This window comes from Macrobrachium nipponense, chromosome 2, assembly GCF_015104395.2.
Source record: "Macrobrachium nipponense isolate FS-2020 chromosome 2, ASM1510439v2, whole genome shotgun sequence".
Taxonomy (NCBI): Eukaryota; Metazoa; Arthropoda; class Malacostraca; order Decapoda; family Palaemonidae; genus Macrobrachium; species Macrobrachium nipponense.
In genome coordinates, this window is record NC_087201.1 from 33,975,332 (window position 1) to 34,000,279 (window position 24,948).

The 24,948-nt window shown below is 44.4% G+C and overlaps 1 protein-coding gene across 1 annotated transcript in view; it reads right to left on the reverse strand.

Annotated features, from left to right (window-relative positions):
* The window catches only part of LOC135220521 (uncharacterized), a gene marked incomplete in the record, with an annotated part of 227,576 nt that overhangs the window by 152,936 nt on the left and 49,692 nt on the right, over nt 1-24,948 (reverse strand). Inside the window, 3 exon segments of the mRNA XM_064257678.1 lie at nt 430-2,006; nt 8,019-8,156; nt 10,028-10,262. Of these exon segments, the coding sequence (XP_064113748.1) occupies nt 430-2,006; nt 8,019-8,156; nt 10,028-10,262 (1,950 nt within the window).

Here is a 24,948-nt window from a genome sequence, read left to right on the forward strand (position 1 = left end):
CTTCTTTCATAATTTCTTTTTCTTAACCTACATAGTGTTCCACATTAATTTATGTATCAGTGCTAACAATGTACTATTTATTGTCTTAGCCAATCTGCCTTGATATAAATAGAAAAATTTACCAATGTTAATCAGCCAATAAACTATCTCACCAAAATAAAGTACAAAGGGGTAAAATGCACTAGATGAGATCACAGCAGTTCTTTTTTAATAAAAAGTATAAAAATTCAATTCTACCAAATCATTTGGTAGCCATAACTGCTTGATTATATGAGAACAATGGAAATCCATTAGTTTGTATTATCCTTAACAATATCAACATTTCATCTCTATAAAATTCTTCTGTAAAATCAAGATGTCACAGTCATTTGGAGATACAGTACCACACATTAAAAGTTGCCTTCCTGTATTACAGAGTAAAAAACTCACCTTAACTTTGCAATAGATGATGCCAAGTCTTCACTTTCTTCATATATAGGGGAAAGATCCGGATTTTCCCATCCAAATCCAGCATCATTTATAGGAGGTGAACTAGGTATTTCCAAAGTGTTTGGTGGTTCAGCATCATCTTTAGATTCAAAATCCAGTGTTGTGTTACTAGAATGTACACTACCATCTGAGTTAGCTACTTCACTTGTCAAAGTTTTGACCACATAACTACCTTCCTCTGTACTCAGCTTACTTTGCAAAGATGCTTCATCTGTGCCGTCATTTTTGTCGAAAGACAACATTTTCACCAGGTGTCCTTTTTCCTTGCGATTTCCCAACTCCTCTTCATTACCCACAAAAGAATCATCTTTCGAGGAATTTTCATAAATGTCAGAATTGCCCGACTTATCGAGTTCATTTAATGATCCATGAAATCTCTTTGCTTCATCCCCTGTTCCACATGTTTCTTTGGCTTTGTTCATGAGGCTACCACAACTTTTACTTCTTGGCATATCACATAAATTTGGTGGAACTGCAGACAGTACAGAATCACTCTCTAAGCATTCACTATCTTCGACACGAATTTCAATGAGCCCGCTCACTTCTCCCTCTAAACTTGATGCGACAGTACAGTCTTGATCCAGAGAAGTTAGAGAATCAACAGACAACTTATCACCAATCCTAGGATTATACATCAGCTTATAATCTTCCTCTTTCATACCCTCAACAACATTGCGAGAAAAAGGGTTCTTCTTCTTCTTCATAGCAGGAGCCTCAATGAAACACCTATCCTCAACAGGGCTTTCCCACATTTTTGTTACAAGAGGCTGATATGAGAGAGGCGAGGTACTGTCTGGTAATAGTGGTCCAGCTGTTGTGGATATGAGAGTGCCAAGAGCTGAAGAGACAGTTTTATACTCATCCTCCTCCCTACTATCCTTCTTTTCTAAACTGGAACTCCGAACATATTCAACTAAGGCCTCTGCATTTTCAAACTTTTCTCTCTCACCATATACCCCATCAAATGAATGACACTTGATAACAGGTTTACTTTCGATTTCTTTTCTTTCAGCAGGCTGGGGAGAGACAGGTTCACATTCCTGGAGATCAGACAAAGTTTCTTCTTTTATTGATGCAAGCAATTTAGTATACCCAGGTACTTTATCTCGATCTGCTCCCTGCAAAATCCCTGTGGTATCGCTAGATAAGGAATCTTTACTGTGTGATGTATCTGTCTCCATCACCTCTGAATTTCCCCTTCCATCCATTTCTTCATCAGTTATCCCAGAGAGTATTTCAGCCAACATTGTGTTAAGCCACTGAGTATCACAAAGTAGGTCCACAAAGGCCTGTAGAACATTTTGAGCAAAGAGGTCTCGTAATGAAAGCAAAACAAGGTCACATCGAGTAACTTCAACAGGCAAATAATGATGCAGAATTATTTGTGCCAACTTGCGATAATACATCTGTAGAGTCTCAGGACTTTTAAGGGCAGGGTGTGAGGATTTATATCTCGCTTGGAGTTCCTGCAAAGCCTGTTGGCTTAATGGTTCACCATCTCTGTGTTTCTTAGATACCTGTAAATAGAAAAAACGTACTATACACAGCTGGAAATGCCTAAAAAATATCACTTGTTAAAAACCACAGAACCTTCCTGTAAACTATCCATCCACTTTAATGCTAACTTTCCATACTTCTAATCTGTATTTCTTCAAGTACCGTAATATCTCTAACTTATTTAAGGGAGGGCACCGCTGTTTAACAACACATGGGAGGGATTCCCACAATTTTATTCATTTGGTATATGCATGTTCTGTTACCAATATACTGAAAGTTAAAGCTTGTATAGCTTTAGAGTTAACATCCAATAAATTTAAAATTGGAAAAGCTTGTTTAGCAGAGTATCACACCAGTGAAGATATATTTCATAGACCTTTTCATTAGGATAAGCATCATAACATAATGAACAAATTTCAGAAGTCAAATGCTTACTTTATAATTTAAAAATATGAATGCTATCTGGAGTATAAACATCTACGTATATAAAAAAACTTTAGGTAAAATAAAGTTTTCACTAATAAGATAGAATTTCTTTCTTTTGGTCTTTTTAAAACTAATTTTCAAAGGAATTTGTATTTCTTCCTAAGAACACAAAGCAAACCTTTCATGTAACAGCCTGCAGAGGGGCCAAAAGTAGTATAGTTATACATGGTCTCAAATCCCGAGTATCAGAAACATAAGCAGTCAGAGTTTAACTTCCACATCTGTCTATCAACTGACGACAGCCAGAAAGAAAAACTACTTTGGAATCTGTCGATTTAAGAAGTTTGAATCCAGAATCCAGAGCGGTTTCAAAGGATTTTCATCTAAATATTTGAAAAACAGAATATTCATATTAAAGTGACTATCTCTTGTTATAACCACAAGCTTGCCCATATTTTACAAACTGCTGAAGAGTATCTTTTTGGACGAACTCCCATAAGGAATACTGCTTTTCCTTTTTCAGGGCTTTCAAGGTTTGAAGGCCTGACTACTTAAATAGGCCTCTTTTCTGTAATGTTTCAAGCTTTTATTTAGTCTAAACATGTTTACAATAACATATATCAATATACCTAAAGCTACAGAAAAAGTGCTTCCTTACACTTGAAATCATCACCTACCTTATACTAGAAAGAATATCAAATAGTACATAAGAACAAAAGATGCTAGGTAAGTACTTAATCATTTGTCCATTAATGTTTCATCCCTTTTGTGGGATGAAACACTTCAACGACAAACACTCAGCACCCAGAGAAGCTACCATGTCAAAGTTATGAAGAAAAATAAATAAATAACAAAGAAATTAAGATCTCTTGTCCTTTGCCCGAGTAGCCATGCAGCATTTAAATGCCCAAAGCTATTGACACTAGACCGATTGTAAATGTGATCAATCTATCCAAAGAAAGTAAGTTACCCCATAAAGCTAAAGGATCCTTTCTATTTTTTGAATTTGGATTATAAATATCTAAAAATACTGTAGAATATATGGTTAGGGGCCCCTTATGAATCAAACAACCACTTCCACTTGCACCGAAGCTGTTGAAGGAGTCAAAGGACCCACAGATGATTTCCTCTGGAACCAAATGGCTTCAGGAAAGGAAGGCCAACCTCCTCCCAGGTTAGGGATGCAGGTGAATGAGAGGGAAGTGATAATGAGCACACCCCTCCAACCATCTATTGGCACAACTTCGCTGGCCCGGTAGACAGATCTCTAAGTAAGCCTAAGTTACTAAACTAACACAGGACAGTCCAGAGACACACCCTTTCAAGTGTTTGAGGCATGTAAAACATCCAGTATAGAAGACAAAATGAACTGCTCATCCTTCTGCTTCCCAACTTGAATGCAATGGAGAGTGAAGGAAGAACCTGAAGACAATGATCATGGGATGGGAAGATAAGTAGGAGGATAGGGAACAGATGGGTGAGTATGGATATTTTCCACATCAAAAACATCTTTCATGTTTCCTGTTCCTATCTGTTTTTTCTCCTATTCTTGTGCTTAGTATATGGCTTGATAACATTACCTGCATTAGGCCAATTGCTATGTACAAGGTAGCAATTTTCAATGCTTTATGGTTATACATAAACAATTGTTCCCATCACACTTTGTCAGACAAATAGTTTCAATACTAATTGTTCCTGCAATATCTTGCTTCATGAATTGTTTTAGTTACAATGTAGCTATCCCAAACAAAACAAGCGCATAAAATCACCAAAAACTTCCTCTTCTACTGGATGGAAGGACAAGAAGATGAAATAGGCTAATAGACCAGTACAGTAATTTTGGATAGTTCTGGTACACTTTTCAAAGGATTTTTTTCACCAAAAGATATTTTTTTACTTTTAAAATCACAGTCACACTGATATCAAACTTTACAATTAGAATAAAGTCAACCATAGACACAATATACAGTCCGACCTCTTAAAATCCAGCACTCCATGGTCTGGCAACTCCCATGATCCAGGACATTTTTTTAATCATCCGCCATTAGTTCTTGAGTGGCTACGAGGGCAGCATCACATTTTGTTTCATTTTTTGGATTTTTTTTTAATTTCGGAACTGAAGCTTGCTCCGTCAGTACATAAACACAGTTTTATTTCCAATGAACACAGTCTGTGAAACTCTAAATATAAAACATTCAAAAGAACTTTAATTTGCATATATTCTCTGTATCATTCGACCTAGTGAATGCAATGCATTAAATTTTGTCAAAAAACAATTTCATCTATATATTGTGTATAGTGCGAGATGTATTTTCAGTTGATTACACTATGCTAAACTTTCTATGCCTGTCTCAGTTTTGTAAATACCACTGATAAAGCATATTATATCTGAAATGAGTTTAGAAGAAAAAATAGGCATAGAAGCAAAAGTTCATTAAGTTAAATGCAAATCTTCATACATTAAATCAGGCTTACCAAACTTGTGACTTGTCTATGAAGTCATTGCTATTTCTTAAAATTAATAACCACTTATTACTGCATGCAAGACACTGGCATAAACAACAGTACGTACTGACAAACAATCGAATCAAGAACAGCCGTTTGTCAATGTCAAGTTACCATAACTGACATGTTTATTAAGGGTTGCATTACAGTGGTCAACTTGCTCAAAATTTGCCAGTTTTCAATGGTGACTTCCATAAATAACACTAAAATAAATCTTGACTCATCCTTCACAGAATGGACAGGAAAGCATTTTGAAAATATGCCACTAAATTTATGAATGTAACTGTGGCTGAAGAAACTAATAATACGCAGGTCGCAAAACATTTTGAAAGTGGCAAAAGCAATATCTGATACTAGCAAAATCACACCTTTGCTTCATTTAATTTATTGCATATATAATAAACTAAGTTGCATTTTTAAAACCCAGCTTTGATTTAACGAAACAAAAAGCAGTAAATTTTTAGGTTTCTGCTGAAAATAGAATCAGAAATGTTTAAAGTGCTGGAAAACATAAAGGAGACAGGATATCAAAATGTGACAGCACACTTATCAAGTGATTTAAGCTCCAATGTAGTGAAGGGGTAAGCATTCAGGGGAGATGCAAGGAAGGAGCAAGCCAGAATTTTCATCAAGTATCAGTTCATCTCTGCCTGATAATGCCTCAGTATTTACAGGTGAGTTATGTGCAATAGCATCAGCCATAAAAATAACTAAAGAAGCCTCATTCAATAATTTTGTCATTTATAGCGACTCCAGAAGTACTATAGAAGCCATCAGTGTTACAATCCAAAAAACAATATTGTATAACAGATTAAGTTTTCACTCCCTAGGTTATATAATAATGGAAAAAATACTGAAATATGTTGGATCCCTGCCAATGTAGGGGTTACAGGAAATGAAGAGGCTGATAAAGCACCAGCCCACATGATAAGAATAAATGTAAATATCCCCATTACTGACTGTATAACCAGTAGCAGATTTAAGGGGGGGGGGGAGGAGTAGGCCATGGCTGGGGGTTACGCATCTGTTGAGGGGCCCACACCTCATAAAAAATCAATAAATAAAAAATAAACAATACCTTAAAAATAAAAATAAAAATAATAAGAATAAAAATAAAAATAAAAATAAAACAAAACAATGCACGGACAATACATGAGACAGACTAAAGAACAAGCCAGCGATGACACATGGCAATGGCTACAGAGGGGAGAGCTAAAGAAGGAAACTGAAGGAATGATAACAGCGGCACAAGATCAGGCCATAAGAACCAGATATGTTCAAAGAACGATAGACGGAAATAACATCTCTCCCATATGTAGGAAGTGCAATACGAAAAATGAAACCATAAACCACATAGCAAGCGAATGCCCGGCACTTGCACAGAACCAGTACAAACGGAGGCATGATTCAGTGGCAAAAGCCCTCCACTGGAGCCTGTGCAAGAAACATCAGCTACCTTGCAGTAATAAGTGGTACGAGCACCAACCTGACGGAGTGATAGAAAACGATCACGCAAAGATCCTCTGGACTATGGTATCAGGACGGATAGGGTGATACGTGCAAATACAGGACCAGACGTGACGTTGATTGACAAAGTCAAGAAGAAAGTATCACTCATTGATGTCGCAATACCATGGGACACCAGAGTTGAAGAGAAAGGAGGATGGATGGAATAAGTATCAAGATCTGAAAATAGAAATAAGAAGGATATGGGATATGCCAGTGAAATCGTACCCATAATCATAGGAGCACTAGGCACAATCCCAAGATCCCTGAAAAGGAATCTAGAAAAACTAGAGGCTGAAGTAGCTCCAGGACTCATGCAGAAGAGTGTGATCCTAGAAATGGCACACATAGTAAGAAAAGTGATGGACTCCTAAGGAGGCAGGATGCAACATGGAACCCCACACAATAAATACCACCCGGTCGAATTGGAGGACTGTGATAGAGCAAAAAAAAAAATAACAATAATAATAACTAATAATAATAAAAAATAATAATAATAATAATAATAATAATAAAAAAGAGGTGCTGTAAGGGCCCCTCTTTGCTTGACCATAAATGAGAGGGTCCCCTAAGGTCACTGGTGGGCCTAAGGCCACGCACACCCTAATTCCGCCCCTGTATATAACATATAAAAACAAAATTAGTATTAATAAATGGCAAAATATATGGAAAGAGGCACCTATAAATACCAAATTGAAACAAATTGAAAATGGAGTTCATATCAGAGAGACATGAGCAAGTAATTTTGACTTCTCCAAATAGACCATAGTACTCGTCTGACACACGGTCACTTAATGAGCAGCCCACATGGCCCGGCTCCCAAATGCAAGTTGATAATAACCATCAGACATGTGCTATGTGAATGTCCAAAGTATGACTCGCAGTAAATGTCAACTTTTGGAAAGAAGTCACTAAGAGAAATTCTGTCAGAATCTTTTACTTTTTCGGTAGTTTTGATTTTAATGTTTATGAAGAGAGTGATTTAATTAACAAAACATAAAAATAAGCATATCATAAAAGAACAAAAACCTTACTGCATTTAGTGAATTACAAAATTTTTTAAAATGTATTTACTGTGTGTGTGTTCCAGGATGGAAGCATAAGCCTTTGTGCAGATTTTAATATAATACTATTTAACATCATACTGAATGACCTATTCAGTCCCAGTTCTTGGCCTCAAAGCCAAGACCTAGCATTTTATTCTAATCCTTCAGGCTAACCCTATGAGAACAAAGTCAGGTCAGTGGTCGGGTTAAACTACTTTTATAATAATAATAATAAGGAACTAACCTAAGCCTAACAAATGACAGTAATCATTCATAAGCTTTGTTCTGTTTTGATAACAAAGCAATACGAATGTGGAATGATATGGCACAACTTAGTTTACAATGGGGGTTATTTTGGGATGACTTCTGTCATCCGTGATTTCTGTGGTCTGGCAGTTGCCTGGTCTCAGTGAAGCCAGTTTAAAGAGGTTGCTCTGTATTTGTGTAGGAATAAATAGACAATCTGGAAAGTGACTACATGAAGCTACAGTACTAAAGTCCAATAACTGAAACAATACATTGCAACAGTACACAAATACAATACACTACCTTTCTTAGGGCACGATGATATTGTCGGTAGTGCTGCAAATAGATGTGGATTAACCCCGATGCAAGATGGGTGATACTGGCAGATTCCCTAACCTTCTGACACATATTTGTCAACATTTCTTCCAGTATATCTTTTATCTAGGGAAAAATGGAAAAACATCAACACACGTTTCCATCTTCACGGCTACATATTACCATTAACAGTTTTTCTACACAGTTGGAATGGAACTAACAAATGAGCAATTTTATAAGTTTCAAATAGTATAATATGTCCAAAACATTATACTACATGCTTTTCACACAAAAAGAAAGTTAAGATGTGCATACCAAAAATTTATTTAAAATAAAAATAACAATCACGCTTGCGTCTCATTTGGTGCATGGTGAATCATTGCAACTTCTTCAGCAAATGATTCTACTGTACATACATTTAAGTTTCCTTTTTTAACCATAACACTACTGAACTTTGATATTTCATCTTTAATTTAACAGAAGAATAATTTAAGCTCATATCAATGGTGATTCTTTCTCACAAAAATGAATTACTGACACTCAGATGTCCCATTTGCCAATTATATAAATACAGTACGTTAACTGAACCATTTATCCCTTTCAGAGACTGCTGTACATTGAATACACTGCATTAGTATATCATAAATTTAGGATTAAGTATGTTATTAAGCTTGTTTCCACACATTTTGTTAGTAAAAACTGTATGATCTACATTTAGGTATGTACAGGAGTCTCTTTTCCCTTTTCTGAAAGATGGTATTCAAAATGAATCTTTCAAATTGAATAAGAAACTGACCTAAAAGGGAAATGTTTTTTATGAAAGCTGCACTACAATAGAACTTTATTTAATAAAATAATAAGAGCTAATATAAGGCAAAAAAAGCTGATGTAACATATCCATTAACAATGGTTTAAAAAGTCTATTGCAGTCAGCATTTCAAACTTCGTAAAGGGTTGTACAGTGGGATACTGAAAAATTTACTCTAGTTAGTTTGCCCTGTCGCTAATTGTCAAATACTTTGAACATACACCAAGAGTAAAATCAAATAAAAATACAGCAATTCTTTTCCGATACCTTGATGAATAACTTGATGAACAGAGATGTTGTACAGCAAGATGCAACTTCACAAAAATCAAACATTTAAACTGACACTTAAAAATTTTATAATTAACTGAAATCTAAAAGTACAATGGTTTAAATGAACTGAATTTGTGATCAAGTCTCACTGATAGCAATAGAAAGTAGAAATGATTGATACATCACAAAATGGAATAATCTAATTTGAAGCCTCAGAAATTATGAAAAATTATATACGTACTATGAAATGTTAATACATAAATTACTATGAACAGTAATTAAGTCCTTGGTTTCAGCGCTGTTACCCACATAACATTTTATTACATCTAGGAATCCATGAATCTGGATCTTCCAATATAGGAGGTAAAGGTTCAAACAAAATCAATTAAATTAATACATAAAATGTACTAATCCTCTTCATATATAAATAAAACTGTCCAACAAAGAAAGTATTATTACTTCTGGGTATGGAATAATTTTCAAAAACTTAATCTGAAGGTGACCTCAGCCCTGCCCTAAAACAAACAGGCAAGAGGAGTCATTAAGGACAGGAAACACAGATGGAATAGTGAGTTGTTTAAATAATGAAATTTTACAAGTAATTAGGATTTACAATTTACATACTTGAGTAATTTTCACATTTTCTACATCTCAATGGTCGAGATAGACTACACAGTGTATAAGGAACTTGTAGTAGTGTGGTGACGGATGATTAACTTCACTTCTGAGCACAGAAAAGCATAAAAATATTCATAATCATAATCATCACTTGCACTACCACTTTTGAATCAATTTTAAAATACATATTTTATATAATTTAGGTCATAGTCATTCAAATGCAAAAAAATCAGCAATCGCAGCTTTAAAACAAAAATTCATCAGAAAAAACATCTGTAAAATACACACCACGTCAACTTACCTGGTATGAAAAATGGTTATCTGGAGACACGAGACGATACCATGGCATTACGAGGAAATTATGTAGAGATGTGGCACTCAACACCACCTCTTGCATAACTATGTCTTGAGTACCAGTCAACCCTGTTCGGGAACTACCGCCGACACCACTAGTGGTTGATGGCCGACCTTTATCTTGTAGAATAGAGCTATTAACGTGACCTCTCTCCACAATACGCTCCACAATACTGAAGACTCTAAATAATAATAAACATAAGTATACCAATGTTATGCAGAATATGAATATGACATTTTTATAATAAAATTATTTATACTTACCAAGTAACTACATAGCTATGGTTTCCTAACCTAAGGTAGCTTAACATTCAGATTTGGCACTGGCGCTACTATCGATAGTGTGTAAGTGGGTAGTTCCCATCCGCTATCCAGGAGTTTAGGAAACAAACTAGCAGAAGGCTCAATTTGTTATTTGCCTTAATATCCATACAAGGGGAGGACGGTGGGCTCTGATCATGTAATTACAGGCAGTCCCCGGGTTATGACGGGTTCCGTTCTTGAGACGCGTCGTAAGCCGAAAATCGTTGTAAGTTGGAACATCGTCAAAAATCCTAAGAAAACCTTACTTTTAATGCTTTGGGTGCATTGAAAACTATGTAAACTGCATTCTTATTGCATTTTTCGTCAAAAAAACTTCAAATATTGATTATTTTGCATTTTTGGTGTCATATTTCTTCTGTCAGATCAGCGTTGTAGGCGTCGTAACCCTGGAAATAAATATAATTGAAAAGCGCCTTAACCTCGGAACGTCGTAAGCCGAACCCGTTGTAACCCGGGGACTGCCTTACTTGATAAGTACAAATTAAACCTGTCTTTATTTATTGAATTGGAATAGAGAATAATTGTCAGCATTATTACAAATGCCTGTCTGTTTCCTTACCTGTTGAGAAAACGGCTGCAGAAAGTTACTGCCTCTGGTCGGCAGTTTACTCAACTAGTAGTGAGCGTGATGGTAGAGCCAAGAGTTGCTCCTACAATATTAGGGAACTCTGTAGCAGAGGAACCACACCTTGTGTTAACAAAGCTATACAATTTGCCCTTACCCAGGATAAAAAACAGCTAACACCTACACATCAAAACCAAACACCACCATTACCAACCCCATTAAAAAATGACACCGATTTTGTGGGTACCCCAGGTACCATGTACCCCGGACTTTCCTAAAAACACAAAAACCTTGATTTAAGGCGAGTGACAAGCAAAGGAACAGGAAGTTCCCTATGCTTCCACCCCAACACCATGCCAGCCACAGATAAAGGACCCAGATTACTTCAATTTTCAAATATTACCTCAATGTCCTTTAGACAGTGTGAAGCGAAAAATGATTTACATCTCCAAAACATGGCCATCACTCTAACTTCATGAACTTTTACTTTCAAAATATTGAAAGTGAAGACCTCCATTTACTTGAGAGTGAGCTTCTGAGATTATGTCTCTCAAGAAAAGGAAATTGGATTTCTCACGGAGCACCAAAGACGAACTGGATTTCTCACGGAGCACCAAAGGTGTTCAGACGGCCCTCTAATTTTCTCAGTCGTTCAGAGATAGTACCTTAAGGATCTCACACGACAGGTTTTCTTCCTCCTCTGAACCTAAAATGTCCGTAAGGTTCTTAATCACAAATGAGCGAGGCCAAGGGTTAGCTGGATCCTCATTTTTGGCCATAAAGCTTAGTGTTAACAAACATAACGCATCTCCTTGCAAGAAACCTAAGCTTTTATTAATACAGCTCGCTTAAATCTCTAGCTGTTGCTAGAGCCACTAAGAAGAGTGTCTTCTCCATAAGACTTCTAAAAGAGGAGTTCTGGAGAGGCTCAAACTGAGGGCTTGAGAGCCAATTCAGAACTACATCAAAATTCAATGAGACAGTAGAGGAATTCTTTTGTTTTGTCATGTTGAAGGATTTTATAAGGTCGCTGATGTCTTGATTGTTAGACAAGTCGACACCTCTGTGCCTAAACACTGAAGATAGCATCGCCTTATATCCTTTAATGGTAGACGTTGCTAAATTTCTAATATTTCTCAGGAATAATAAAAAATATGCTATCTGTTATACAGACATTTCAGAAGAAGAGACGTTAGTTCATCGACACCATTTCCTGAAGACTGTCCATTGACTGGTACAGCTTAGAAGGAGACAATTGCCTGCACTTTGCAACTGCTTCTGCAGCTTGGCTTGAAAAGCCTTTGACTCTAATTAGGTGCCTGGTAGTTGTCTGTAACCTGTCAGGGCCAGAGTGGATAACCCCTGATGAAACTTTGGAAATGGGGTTGGAAATGGGGCAGTCATTTCTTTTGTGGAAGTAGTCTTGGGTAGTCCACTAACAGGGGAACAAGATCAGGAAACCATTCTTTCCCTAGCCAAAAGGCAGCCACTAGCATCTTGTACATTCTTTGACGAGTCCCCAACTTGTTGCTTACATACTTCCCTTATCATCCCGAAGGGAGGGAATGCATACAGATCCAGTCCCGTCCAATCTAGTAACATGGCATCCACTGACCATGCCCGGGGATCTGGAACTGGAGAGTAGAACAGAAAAAGTCTGTTGTTTTTCACTGTAACAAATAGATCTATACTCGGTCTTCCCCATAATTTCCAAAGGAGATGGCAGACCGACAAGTCAAGAGTCCATTCTGCTGAAAGGACTCGTTTGTTGCTGCTCAACTCATCCGCGATCACGTTCATCTTTCCTTTAATGAACTTCGTTGAAAGAGTCACTTGATTGGCGTTTGCCCAAAGCAAGAGATCTCTCACATTCTCTTACGGAAAGAAATAGAAAGTTCCCCCGTGTTTTCAAATATAAGAGAGGGCTGTCATATTGACTGCGTGTACTGTCATATTCTTCCCAAGAACCAGGTTTAAGAACTGCAGGTCTAAATGTACCTCTTTCACCTCCATGTTGATATGAGCTTTCCTTTGCTATGTGGTCCACAAGGCCTTATAATTCTTGACCATTCAGGAGAGCTCCCCAGCCTGTGTCCATGGCATTGGAATAAAATTAAAGGTTTGGGCTCAACTGGAGAGGGGACTTCCCCTCCAACAGTCTTTCTATGAAAGACCACCACCAAAGGTCCTCTTTGATATCCAGTGTTATCTTGAATATGAAGGAGTCTTCCCGAGTTTTCCAGGGCCATTTACCTTTAGGGAGAACTGCAGAGGTCTTATATGCAGTCTTCCTATAGCAATAAAAATCTCTACTGATGACAGGGTCCCTAAGACCCATCTATTGCACTGCCGAACACTGGGGGAGCGACAGGAACTGATGAACTGTTTGGAGGAAACTTTCTACTCTCTTGGGCATCAGAAAAACCTGAAAATTCTAAGTCTAGAATCATCCCTAAATACAGAATCTTCTAAGACGGAGTCAGACAGGATTTATCTTTGTTGATCAGAATACCTAGCTCTTGTGTAAGTTGAAGTGTTTTGTCCAAGTCCTAACAAACTTCTCCTTTGACTCTGAGCAGAGAAGCTAATCGTCGAGATAAAGATTAATGTTGATACCCAATAGGTGAAGCCAACTCTTGAGAACAGAGAGCACTCTGGTAAAGATTTGTGATGCCATCGAGAGGCTGAAGTAGAGAACCCAAATCTGCAAACTCTGCCCTGAAAAACTAAACGCAGGAACTTCCAAGTGCCCGGATGTATAGGGACATGGAAGTAAGCATCTCGCATGTCTAAGAGACCATCCAGTCCCCCTGACGAATTGTCTCCATATGGAACTTCCTTTTAAGTACAAAAACCTTCAAGGCGCTTAACCCTTTAACGCCGATTGAACATATTAAACATCGATATAAATTGTCTGCTGGGTGCCGATTGGACGTACGTATATAGTACATCGATATAAAAACAGTTTTTTTAAATATTCGCGAAAACTTTTGAATCACACGCCTTGGGGGATGCTGGGAGCTCACGGATCAAGGCGTTGTTTTGTTTACAATCATTACCCAGGCGCGCAAGCACGAATTTCTTTCTCCTCGCACTAAAAAGCATCAGCGACACATCTCACAAATTATTTTGTCACTGACATAATTTTTGCACCATTTCATATTAGCCGTTACATGGAGTATTATATATGAAAATGTGCACAATTTCATGTAGAATACAACAATAAACAACTCATGGTTGTAGCTTTCATCAGTTTTGAAATATTTTCATATAAATAATGATGTGCCAAAATTTCAACCTTCGGTCAACTTTGACTCTTTTTTTGGCTCCTTTTTTTTCATTGCCTGAAGTTTAGTATGCAACCACCAGAAATGAAAAAAAATATTATCATATATAAATATTTTACACACAATTGCGATCATTTTGGTATATAACACATTGTCAAACTATCAAGGCAACACAGAGAAAATATTATCACAAAATGATGCATGAATTCGTAACGCGGAGACATAAGAAAAAGATGTTTCCAAAAATTCACCATAAATCGAAATATTGTGCTAGAGACTTCCTGTTGCCAAATGAAGGTAATTGATTGAATATTACTAGACTGTAAGTGTTGTAGCTTACAATTGCAGTTTTCGACCATTTCGGTCGAGTTAAAGTTGACTGAAGCACAAATTTTTTCTATTTATAGTTATTTATATGAAAATATTTCAAAACTGATAAAAGCTACAACCATAGGTTGTCTTTTGTTGTATTCTACATGAAATTGCACACATTTTCATATATAAAACTTTATGTAACGGCTAATTTAAAATGGTGCAAACATTACGACAATCGGACGAAAAAATTTATGATTTTTTCGGAAGAGTTACCGCGCGGACGTAAGGAAAAAGTTTATTTCATAAATTCACCAAAAATCGAAATATTGTGTTAGAGACTTCCAATTTGTTGCAAAATAAAGGTAAATATTTGAATATTACTAGAATGTAAGAGTTTTAGCTTACAATTTCGTTTTTTGACCATTTCGGTTGAGTCAAAGTTGACCGATGGTTGAAATTTTGGCACTTATCGTTATTTATATGAAAATATTTCAAAACTGATAAAAGCTACAAGCATGGGTTGTTTATTGTTGTATTTTACATGAAATTGCGCACATTTTCATATCTAAAACTTTATGTAACGGCTAGTTTAAAATGGTGCAAACATTACGACAATCGGACGAAAAAATTTCTGATTTTGTACATGAACTTTCCTGTCAGATATATACTTAGCTTACGTCTCTGACGTCACGACAGAATTCAAAACTCGCGGCACACGCGACAGGTAGGTCAGGTGATCTACCTTTCCCGCCGCTGGGTGGCGGTTGTATGAACCAATCCCCCTTTCCAGCCAGATTTTCTCTGTCGCCGGTTTTGACTACACCTGTGGTCGTTACCTCCTGATAGTTTAATTTGTTTCTCATTGCCTTGGATATCTTTGGACTGACTTTCGGTGAAGTACCTGATCTTGTTGGCTTGGCATACGCACTTGTGGATTTTTTTTGGATATTGGTTTGGATTTTTCTTTGATTTCAAGATGTGTGATGTAGAGGTTAAGAAATCTTCTATGTTTAGGGTGTGTTCTATGGATGAATGCAAGGTGAGGCTACCGAAATGACAATTTGTCCAAAATTGCATTTTTCCTAACTATACAAACCTGAGGTCCTTCTTTTTTTACAATAGGAAGATACTAGCGGCAGCTGGATAGGTCGTAAGCTTTCGAACAAGGGGTTCGGTAGTTAACTGCTTGTCCGACAGGCGCGCGCGCGCGACTGGGAGGTAAACAAATCACTTTTGCTTTGGCCCAAGCAAAAACTGCAGAGTGAGGGGTGGCATGAGGTGGGGCTATGTGTAAAAGGACCTCAGGTTTGTATAGTTAGGAAAAATGCAATTTTGGACAAATTGTCATTTGTTCCGACACGGCATACAAACCTTCGGTCCTTTTTTTTACAATAGGAAGACTCACTTCTTGGTGGGAGGAATCTGAGTCTTTTGTGAACAGACTGGTGTTCGCCCAACCTTGGAAGCCTCCCTGGTCGTAAGAGCGAGGGAGGGATCCAAGCCTCTGTCCGATTGATCGGGGTGTGCACCGCAGGATCAATGGTCAGACCTCTGGACCGAGTACTAAGAGAGGGGCATGCGCATCTCTTAGTACCAGCAATGCAAGAACTTGTTCCTGTACAGGAGCAAATATAAAGTCATGGGTTTGACTCTTGTAGGCATCCACTTCCCCCCCTTGTAGAAGGAACGTGGGTGGATATTCTGCTCCTATCCCTAGTGAAAGGGATAGGATGGGGCTCTGTCATATAGCTCACCTGCATCTCGTCCTCATCCAGCGTAGTGACGACCATGGCCCTCTGCCCGCAGGTAGAGGGGAAGGAAAAGACGGGAAGAGAGAGCCAGTCACTCACTCACTCACACATCCATCCACACAGTCACACCAGGACTCGATGCTGTTCAGCCTGCGAGGGTCTGGGTTAGCTACACAACTTGTTGAGCAGCCACCACGGGTCCCAAGGAAAAGGTATCCAAGGACCTGTGGGCAATATCCCGAAGGTAGAAGGACGTAAAGGTAGTCTGGTTAGACCAGACCCCTGCCTTCAGGACCTGCGCCACGGAGAAGTTCTTGCGAAACGCCCCACGAGGGCCAATACTTCGTGACTTCGTGAGCTCTCGGACGGGACGTACGGATGTCGTCACTACCATCAGCCTCATACGCCCTCCTGATGACCTCACGCAGCCAGAATGAAAGAGTGTTCTTGGATACTTCTTTCTTGGTGACCCCGGTGCTAACGAAGAGGCGTCGACACTCAGGCCTGAGGTGACGAGTTCTCTTCAGATAGCGCCGTAGCGCCCTCACAGGACAAAGCAGCATCTCATCCGCATCATTATCGGTGAAGTCCAATAGGGAGGGAATCGTGAATGACCTCGAACCTGTCATCAGGGACTGACGGTTTCTGAGTCTTCGCAACGAAGTTCGGGACGAAATCGAGCGTCACGGATCCCCATCCCCTGGAGTGTCGTACATCATAGGAAAGACCATGAAGTTCCCCTACTCTCTTCGCCGATGCCAGGGCCAGCAAGAAGAGGGTCTTGAGGGTCAGATCCCTGTCTGACGACTCTCGGAGTGGCTCGAACGGTGTTCGAGTCAGACTCCTAAGGACGAGAGTCACGTCCCACGCAGGGGGCCTGAGTTCCCTGGGTGGGCAAGACCTCTCGAAGCTCCTCATCAGCAAGGAGATCTCGAACGAGTTCGAGATGTCCAACCCCCTCAGTTTCAGGACGAGCGCCAAGGCGGCTCTGTATCCTTTCACTGTGGGGACTGATAGGAGCTTCTCTCGGCGAAGAAACACGAGGAAATCCGCTACCTGCTGAAGAGTGGCTCTGAGAGGAGATAGACCCCGTCTACGACACCAACCACAGAAGACGGCCCACTTCCCCTGGTACACAGCTGCAGAGGACTGACGGACCGTTTCCAGTCCCCCATCTCTGTTGCTGCGCTACGAGAAAAGCCTCTCGTTCGCAAGAGATGGTGGATAACAGCCAGCCGTGAAGACGTAGGGACTGGACTGCTCGGTGGTACCGCTCGACGTGTGGCTGGGCGAGAAGGTTGTGCCAAGGGGGAATCTCTCTCGTTCTCCGGCGAGAAGAGCCAGCAGGTCCGGATACCAAATGGCCTGTGGCCATTTGGGAGCCACCAGGATCATCCTGAGATTCGGGGTGACCAGCGCTCGACTGATCACCTTGCGAATCAGGCTGAACGGGGGAAAGGCATAGGCGAAGAGGTTGTCCCACGGGTGTTTGAAGAGCGTCCTCTGCAGCTGCCCATGGTCCGGCACGGCCGAGAAGAACACCTGGAGCTTCCTGTTGTGCCGGGTGGCGAACAGATCCACGACTGGTCGCCCCCACAGGTCGAAGAGCCTTTCCGCCACGTCCTGGTGTAGAGACCATTCGGTCCCTATCACCTGATCCCGACGGCCTGAGCGTGTCTGCTACTACATTCCTCTTCCCTGGAATGTAGCGTGCCGACAGCTCTATTGAGTGTGCCTGAGCCCACTCGTGCACCTGCCGTGTCAACTGGTACAACGGGAGGGACACTAGGCCCCCCTGTTTGTTGACGTAAGCCACCACCGTGGTGTTGTCGCACATCAACACCACTGAGTGTCCCATCAAGCGTCCTGAAACTCTTGGAGAGCGAGGAACGCTGCCTTGAGTTCCAGTACATTGATGTGAAGGTGCTTGTCGTTCTCGTCCCACACTCCTGAAGTCAGCAACTCCTCCAGGTGTGCGCCCCATCCCTCGGATCGATGCGTCTGAGAACAGCTGCATGTCCGGGGGGGAGTGCGCAGAGGCACTCCTCTTAAGAGGTTCCTGTCGTCGAGCCACCAGGCTAGGTCCTGCCTCACCTCCTGTGTCAGTGACACTGGAAAGCTTGGGGGATCCGTCGCCTGTGACCAACTCTCCTTTAGTCTCCACTGAAGAGACCGCAGGTGAAGACGCCCGTGAGGGACTAACTTCTCGAGTGACGACAGGTGTCCGATCACGACTTGCCATCGCTGAGCTACCTGTTCCTGCCGAGACAGGAACTGTTGGCTGCCTCCCTGAATCTGCTGATCCGCGAGTCTGCGGGGAAGACTCGCCCTGCTACCGTGTCGATCAGCATACCCAGGTACTTCATCCTCTGCTTGGGCTCGAGATCGGACTTCTCGAAGTTCACAACGATCCCAGATCGCGACAGAACTCGAGCAGCCGATCCCTGTCCTGTAGCAACTGCGAGCGGGAGCTCGCCAGGACTAACCAACTCGTCGAGATACCTCATCAGACGTATCCCGTGCGAATGGGCCCAAGGCAGACAACCAGAGTGAACACTCGCGTGAACACCTGTGGGGCGGTTGAGAGACCGAAGCACAGTGCCTGAACTGGTACACCCATCCCCTCCGTCGAGGATGAAGCGGAGGTACTTTCTGGAGGACTGATGGATGGGTATTTGGAAATACGCATCCTTCAAGTCCACTGAAAGCATGAAATCGTTCTCCCTGATGGAGTCGAGCACTGAGCGTGCCGTCTCCATCGTGAACCGGGTCTGGGGCGAACAACCGTGGTTCAGGGGAGAGAGATCTATCACCGGGCGCCAGCCTCCCGTAGACTTTTCCACCAGGAAGAGTCGACTGTAAAAGCCCGGTGACTGATCCGTGACGATCTCTACAGCTCTCTTGCTCAGCATGGTCTTGATCTCCTGTCTGAGTGCTACGTCCTTCGGTGACCCGGGGACGTACGACTGCTGTTGGACCGGGTTGGAGGTGAGGGGTGGCCGAGATTCGAAGGGTAATAGATATCCCTCCCGAAGGACATCTACAATCCAGGTCTCGGCGCCGTAGCGCTGCCAAGTTGCCCAATGGCTGGCCAGGCACCCCCCCACTTCCGGCAGCAGGTGAGGGGGAACGCCGTCCCTAGCGTTTCCCCCCTTTCTTCGACTTCTTCCCAGAGCCTCCACGGGATGAGGAGGGCTGGGAGGAGGGCTGGTTACGGCCCCCCTTGCTAGAAGTCGAAGAAGACAGAGTCATTCCTCGGGGCTTCGACGCAGCAACCGTCTTAGCAGCCGAGGAAGCGCTAGCCGAGTTCTTAGACTTGGCCGCAGTCCGAGGCTGCCCAGAAGCCTTCGAGACTGCCTGGTGAACCAGACGGTCACTGTCATCAGTGCGCCGTCTGTCCACCGCAGCGTCCACCATCTCTCGTGGGAAGAGAGACGTGGAACTCCGTAAAGGTCCGTTTCGAAGTCCCAATGCCGCTTCACGCCCGGCCGCCCTGGAAACCCGAGTAAGGACAGCGTCCCTTCGTCGGAGAACCAGGTTGGCCCACAGGTTCACCGTCTGGTGGGCAAGGAAAGAGATGGCTCTTCCCCCAGACTGGCAAAGTCTCCTGAAAGCCGAGTCATCTTCGGGAGAAATTCCCCAGAGTTGGCTGCGACCTTAGATACTGTGAGGGACCACAGATCTAGCCGAGGAGTACGGCCTGGAAAGCTGCCATGGCGGTAGATTCCAGGCCTAGTGCCTCTTGCTGCGAGAACCACAGGTTCTCGGACAGGAGCTGTTGCAGAGACACACCCGGAGTCAGCCTCGCTAACTCCGGGTTCACCTGTTTGGGCGGCATCGGATCCTCAGATGGCACGTAAAACCGCCGCTGTCGTAGCAGAGGAGGTGGAAGTAGCTTGCTAGACCTGCCAGACTTCAGCGAACCGTCCTGTCCAGAGACAAGCGATTCAACTTGGTCCAGCACTGAGTCAGCCAGCTCTGACCGCGGCAAACCCACCGTCGGTCTGGGTTCCCTCTTCGGGCCCCAGAACGACTCGAGCCGGGACGTGGGCTCGGAAGATGGTTGGGGAGCGGCGATCCTTCCCCGAGGTCGTTGTGCTGACGAATCAGCGCAATAACCTCGGCAAAGTTCCTCTGGATCTCGGGCGTGATAGCATCCTGTTGGAGTCGGACCGTCCAGTCCCTCGAACAGGATACCTCCCGAGACCCTCCTCCCTCAAGGAGAGGAGCAGCGACAGCCCCCTCTCGGTCTCCCTCCGAACCACCTGTGCGTAAGACCTGGCTGGTCCGAGAACCGAGCCTGGTACGTACGACACGTGGCGGATCCTGAAGGGCGCACCCTTCACGATCACTCCTCAATACCTCGCCCCTCCCGGTGTAACCCGAGGAGGTTGAAGGTATGGGAGAGGCAGACCTGACGCTCCCTCCTACCCGCTCGCTGGCAGAACCAGTGGGCTTGGAAGACTGCAGGCGATCGTCAACCCGCGGTGGCGATCGAGCTGCAGGCCTAGTCGAGCCGTCTCGCTGTGGAGAACGGCTGGACCGAGAACAGCGGCCCCGGTCTCGTGTGTCAGAGGAGCTGGTGCTGGTCGCCGTACCCGATCGCTCTCTGTGAGAGTGACGGTCAGGCGCCACCGGCGAGCTCCACTGTCACGGTGACCGGTGCGTATCCTCACGGCGCGTCACGTCGCTGGTACCAGCCGTGGCTGGTGCCGGCGAACGGGGGGACCTCTTCCCAGCCTCAGCCCGTGGCCGGTCATGGACCGTCACGTCCGCCCGGGTAGCCAGCTGCTCGCCGCGAGAGCGAGAGCTGGTCTGGTGAGAGTCGCGTGAGCGGCTGTCACCAGTCTTCCGCTCCGTGCCGTGAACCTGACGCTGAGCGGACTCAGAGGTCTGGTTCCTGGCTGCACGGTCGCTGGTAGGCGACCGTACACTCGGTACCTCTCGCGAACGAGCGGCGACCGGCCGGATCCTGCTGCTGTGGCCGAACCACTGACAGCAGGTGAGGAAGTGCCGGTGTTAGCCGGCACCCCTCTGGTCCCCGTAGTCTTCTTCCTTGCGGGAGAAGAGACGGGTCCTGCTCCCGAAGGAGCAGGGCGACCAGCGGAAGAACCCCCCCGTCTCACCAGAGCGAGACGGGCCCTTAGAAGCTCCCGAAGGAGACTTCTTAACCTTAGGGGGGGGGAGGCGACCTTCTTCTTCTTAGGCGGGGGGGGAGCCTTAGAAGAAGAAGGGAGGAGGCAGCAGACGACGACGACGAAGAAGACGATGAAGACGACGACGACACCTTCCTCCTCTTCTTCTTCTTCTTCGTCAACCTCTTCAGGACCGACGTCAGGTCTGTCATCCAGGACGGAGCCGGGGCTGCTGTTGCCGAAGCAACAGGGCCCGACGTACCTGTCCGAACAGACCAGCATCGGGAGCAGCGGCGCCAGGAACGGGAACAACATCAGCAGGTGCGAGCATCACAGGAACGGCAGCAGACACGGCAGGATCAGGAACAGGAACAGCAGCGGTGGTCACGGCAGGTACGGCAGATACAGCTGGTCGAACCAACGGCACAGACGTCATCGGTACGGTGGGAGGTCCAGGGGCGAGCTCTTCGGGCACATGAAGTCCGGTCGTGGCAGCACTGGCAAACCCAGGTGGCGGCATCACACTCCCCCCGAGTTACGGCGACTGGCCCCTGCACCGATGTTGTGGGTGTTACAGAGACCGCGTGCTGGGTGTACACCAGGTGAGGAGGTGACGCGTAGCCAGGTGTTGTCAGGGTCGTTGGTGGTGGTTGTGAAACCGTAGGCATGCGTAACCAACCGCCACGGAGCCAGCGAGATGATAGAGCAGCCCCTGGACACTCGGCACGCCCTGGAGTCCCAACGATGCCCACACCTGACCGAGGTCATCCTTCACGGCAACCGCACCTGAGGAGGCAAAAGTCGGGTGATTAGGAGGATCCTCTACCCTCGCTCTCATCGAAGACTAGCGGATAGAGACCCAGAGTACAATCTACGTCGGGGTATCTAGCGCCCTCCTCCACACTCGACACATCGGGAGAGGAGAAGGACCTAGACACCCCCCCCGAAGGGGAAGGCGCGAGACGTGGAAGTTGAGCGGGAATGCGGCAGGAAAGAAGACGAAGTGTCCGTCACCAAGGAGTCGCGGGAGAGCTTCCGACGACTCCTTTGCAGGCCTTCGCTTCTTCCTGCCCTCATACAATGTCCACTGCGCCTCCCCGACCAGTCCATACAAACATCCACAGGGCTCGGCCCAGGTGCATTCGCGCCCCCGGCACCGAGCACACACATGAGGGTCAATCTCGGGGAATGATCTGAACTTCGCGCATTTGCGCCCTTCGGTACCCGGGCAAAGTCTCCTTGGGGTAGCGAGGCGGGGAGATTCCATCATAATTCAATTGCAGCGTATTAATATGATAAGAGAGAATAACTGTACTTACAAGCTCTTTCATACACAATTACAAACAAACTAGAAAGCAAACGACGAGCAGCGGGCAGAGAGCGAACACACGCTCCATCCACTGTGAGGCCGAAAGCAAAAGTGATTTGTTTTACCTCCCAGTCGCTGCGCAGCTGCGCAGCCTGTCGGACAAGCAGTTAACTACCGAACCCCTTGTTCGAAGCTTACGACCTATCCAGCTGCCGCTAGTATCTTCCTATTGTAAAAGGACCGAAGGTTTGTATGCCGTGTCGGAACAAAGCAGCGGTAGATCCTCACACAGTATGCTTGAAAGATGTAGGGGTAATGAATGTTCTTTTATTAACCCGTGTAATGAATGTGAGAAGTTGGATGAGGGTGAATGGAAGTCTCTGTCTTCCTACTTGAGGAAGTTGGAGAAAGGGTTAGAAAGGCTTCGTCTAGAAGTTCTAGTAAGTCTCGTGTCAGCGAGTTAGAAGTTGATAATCCTGTCGTAGCACTAGATCCTTCTCCCGTTTCAGCTCCTGCTCCCTGCATCGAAACCGAAGATACGCCTTCGGAAGTGGCAACCATGAGAGCCACGATCCTTAGCATGGAGAAGAAAATTCGTTCGTTGCAAGGTAAGAGTGATAGTGCAAGTGAATTGTGCAGTGCCCCCAGTGCAGTGGAGGGTGCGTCTGATCGGCTCCTTAATGCTTCCAGGCCTAGACCTCTTCCAGACTCCCAGTCCCAGTGGAGGAGGAAAGTCAACAGCCGCAGGAAGGTTAGGGGATTTAAACCCCCACCAGTCAGGCGTCCCCTCGGTAGATCCTGATGCTCGTTCCCAGGCTGCCTTAATTCGTGCCAAGGAGGTGGTTTTGCGACAATGCTTCTCTTCTTCTTCATCGCCTTCTCCTAGAAGAGGATGGAGCGCCTCGGATACCTCTCGACTGTTGAAGAGAGCCTGGAAGGCGCCTTGCGCCCTTCCTTCCAGCCCGGAGTGTTTTCCGGAGGAGCCTGAGGTGGACATCAAGAAGCCCAGGAGGGATCAGGAGTACTCGCCTCAGAGTAGGCTTTGAACCTCGTCCCCTGTGGAGGAGTTTGTAAGATCTCCGGCTCGGATTCTTGCGGGGCTGCAAGCTCAGATTTCGGCTCTTGCTGGCTCCTTGGGGGGAGGCGCTCGTCGTAAGAAGGACGTCTCTCTTCCCGTCAAGAAGTCTAGGCTACCATCTCCTGGTTTGCCTTTTCAGTCGGAGTCTGCTCTCTCTCCTGTACCAGCGGATAGAGTGAGGCGCTCTTCCCTTGGCAGACGCCAGTCGTCTTCCAGGCGCCAATCGCCCAGGAAGCTCTCTCCTGGCGACATCATTTCTCCCGTGGAACAGGATCAAGCTCCTAGTAGGCGCTCTTCTAAGGATAAGCGCACGGCTTCTACATCTCGCTCCTTTCCGAAGAGCCTTCATTCTCCGGATAAGAGAGCCTCCCCCTGCATGGACACTTCTCGAGACAGGCTCTCTCCTTTTGTCAGACGCCTAGAACCTGGTAGGCGCTACTCCCCAGGTAGCCGCTCTCCTGCTGACAAGCTCTGTGATCAAGATAGGCGCTACTCTCCTGGTAGGCGCTATTCGCCTTTTAGCCGCTCTGTTCCTGTCAGGCGCAAAGAGCCCGAAAGAAGCCTCTCTTCTGGTAAACAAGCTTTTACAGAGACCCACGCTTCTCGATCCAGGTATTTGGATCCTGGTAGACGCCTGTCTCCTAGTAGGCGCTCTTCTCCAGGGATTCGCTCTCCTGTTAGTAGGCGCCAAGAGCCTAGCAGGCGCTCCTCTCATTTCAGGCGCAGTTCGCCAGGCAGCCGCTCTCCTCTTGACAGGCGCATAGAGTCTGGTAGGTGCCTTGAGCATAGTAGGCTCTCCTCTCCTAGCAGGCGCTCCCCTTTGGACTCCCGTGTTTCTCTGGACAGACGCCAAGAACACAGAGGACTCCCTCATCGGAGTAGGAAGGACTCCTTCGATAGGAGCTCTCTCGAAGCTTTGGCTTCTCCTGATAGGCGCCAGACGGCTGCCAGACACTCCTCACAGGATAGGTGCACTTCTTTAGAGAAGTCCGCCTCCTCTCGTAAAGAAGTTGAAGGTTCTTCAGTAGATGAGAAGGAACATTCAGACGAGGACGTGTTAAAGGATTCTTCGGTCTCGTCTTACAAGATCCTGACAGACCTCCT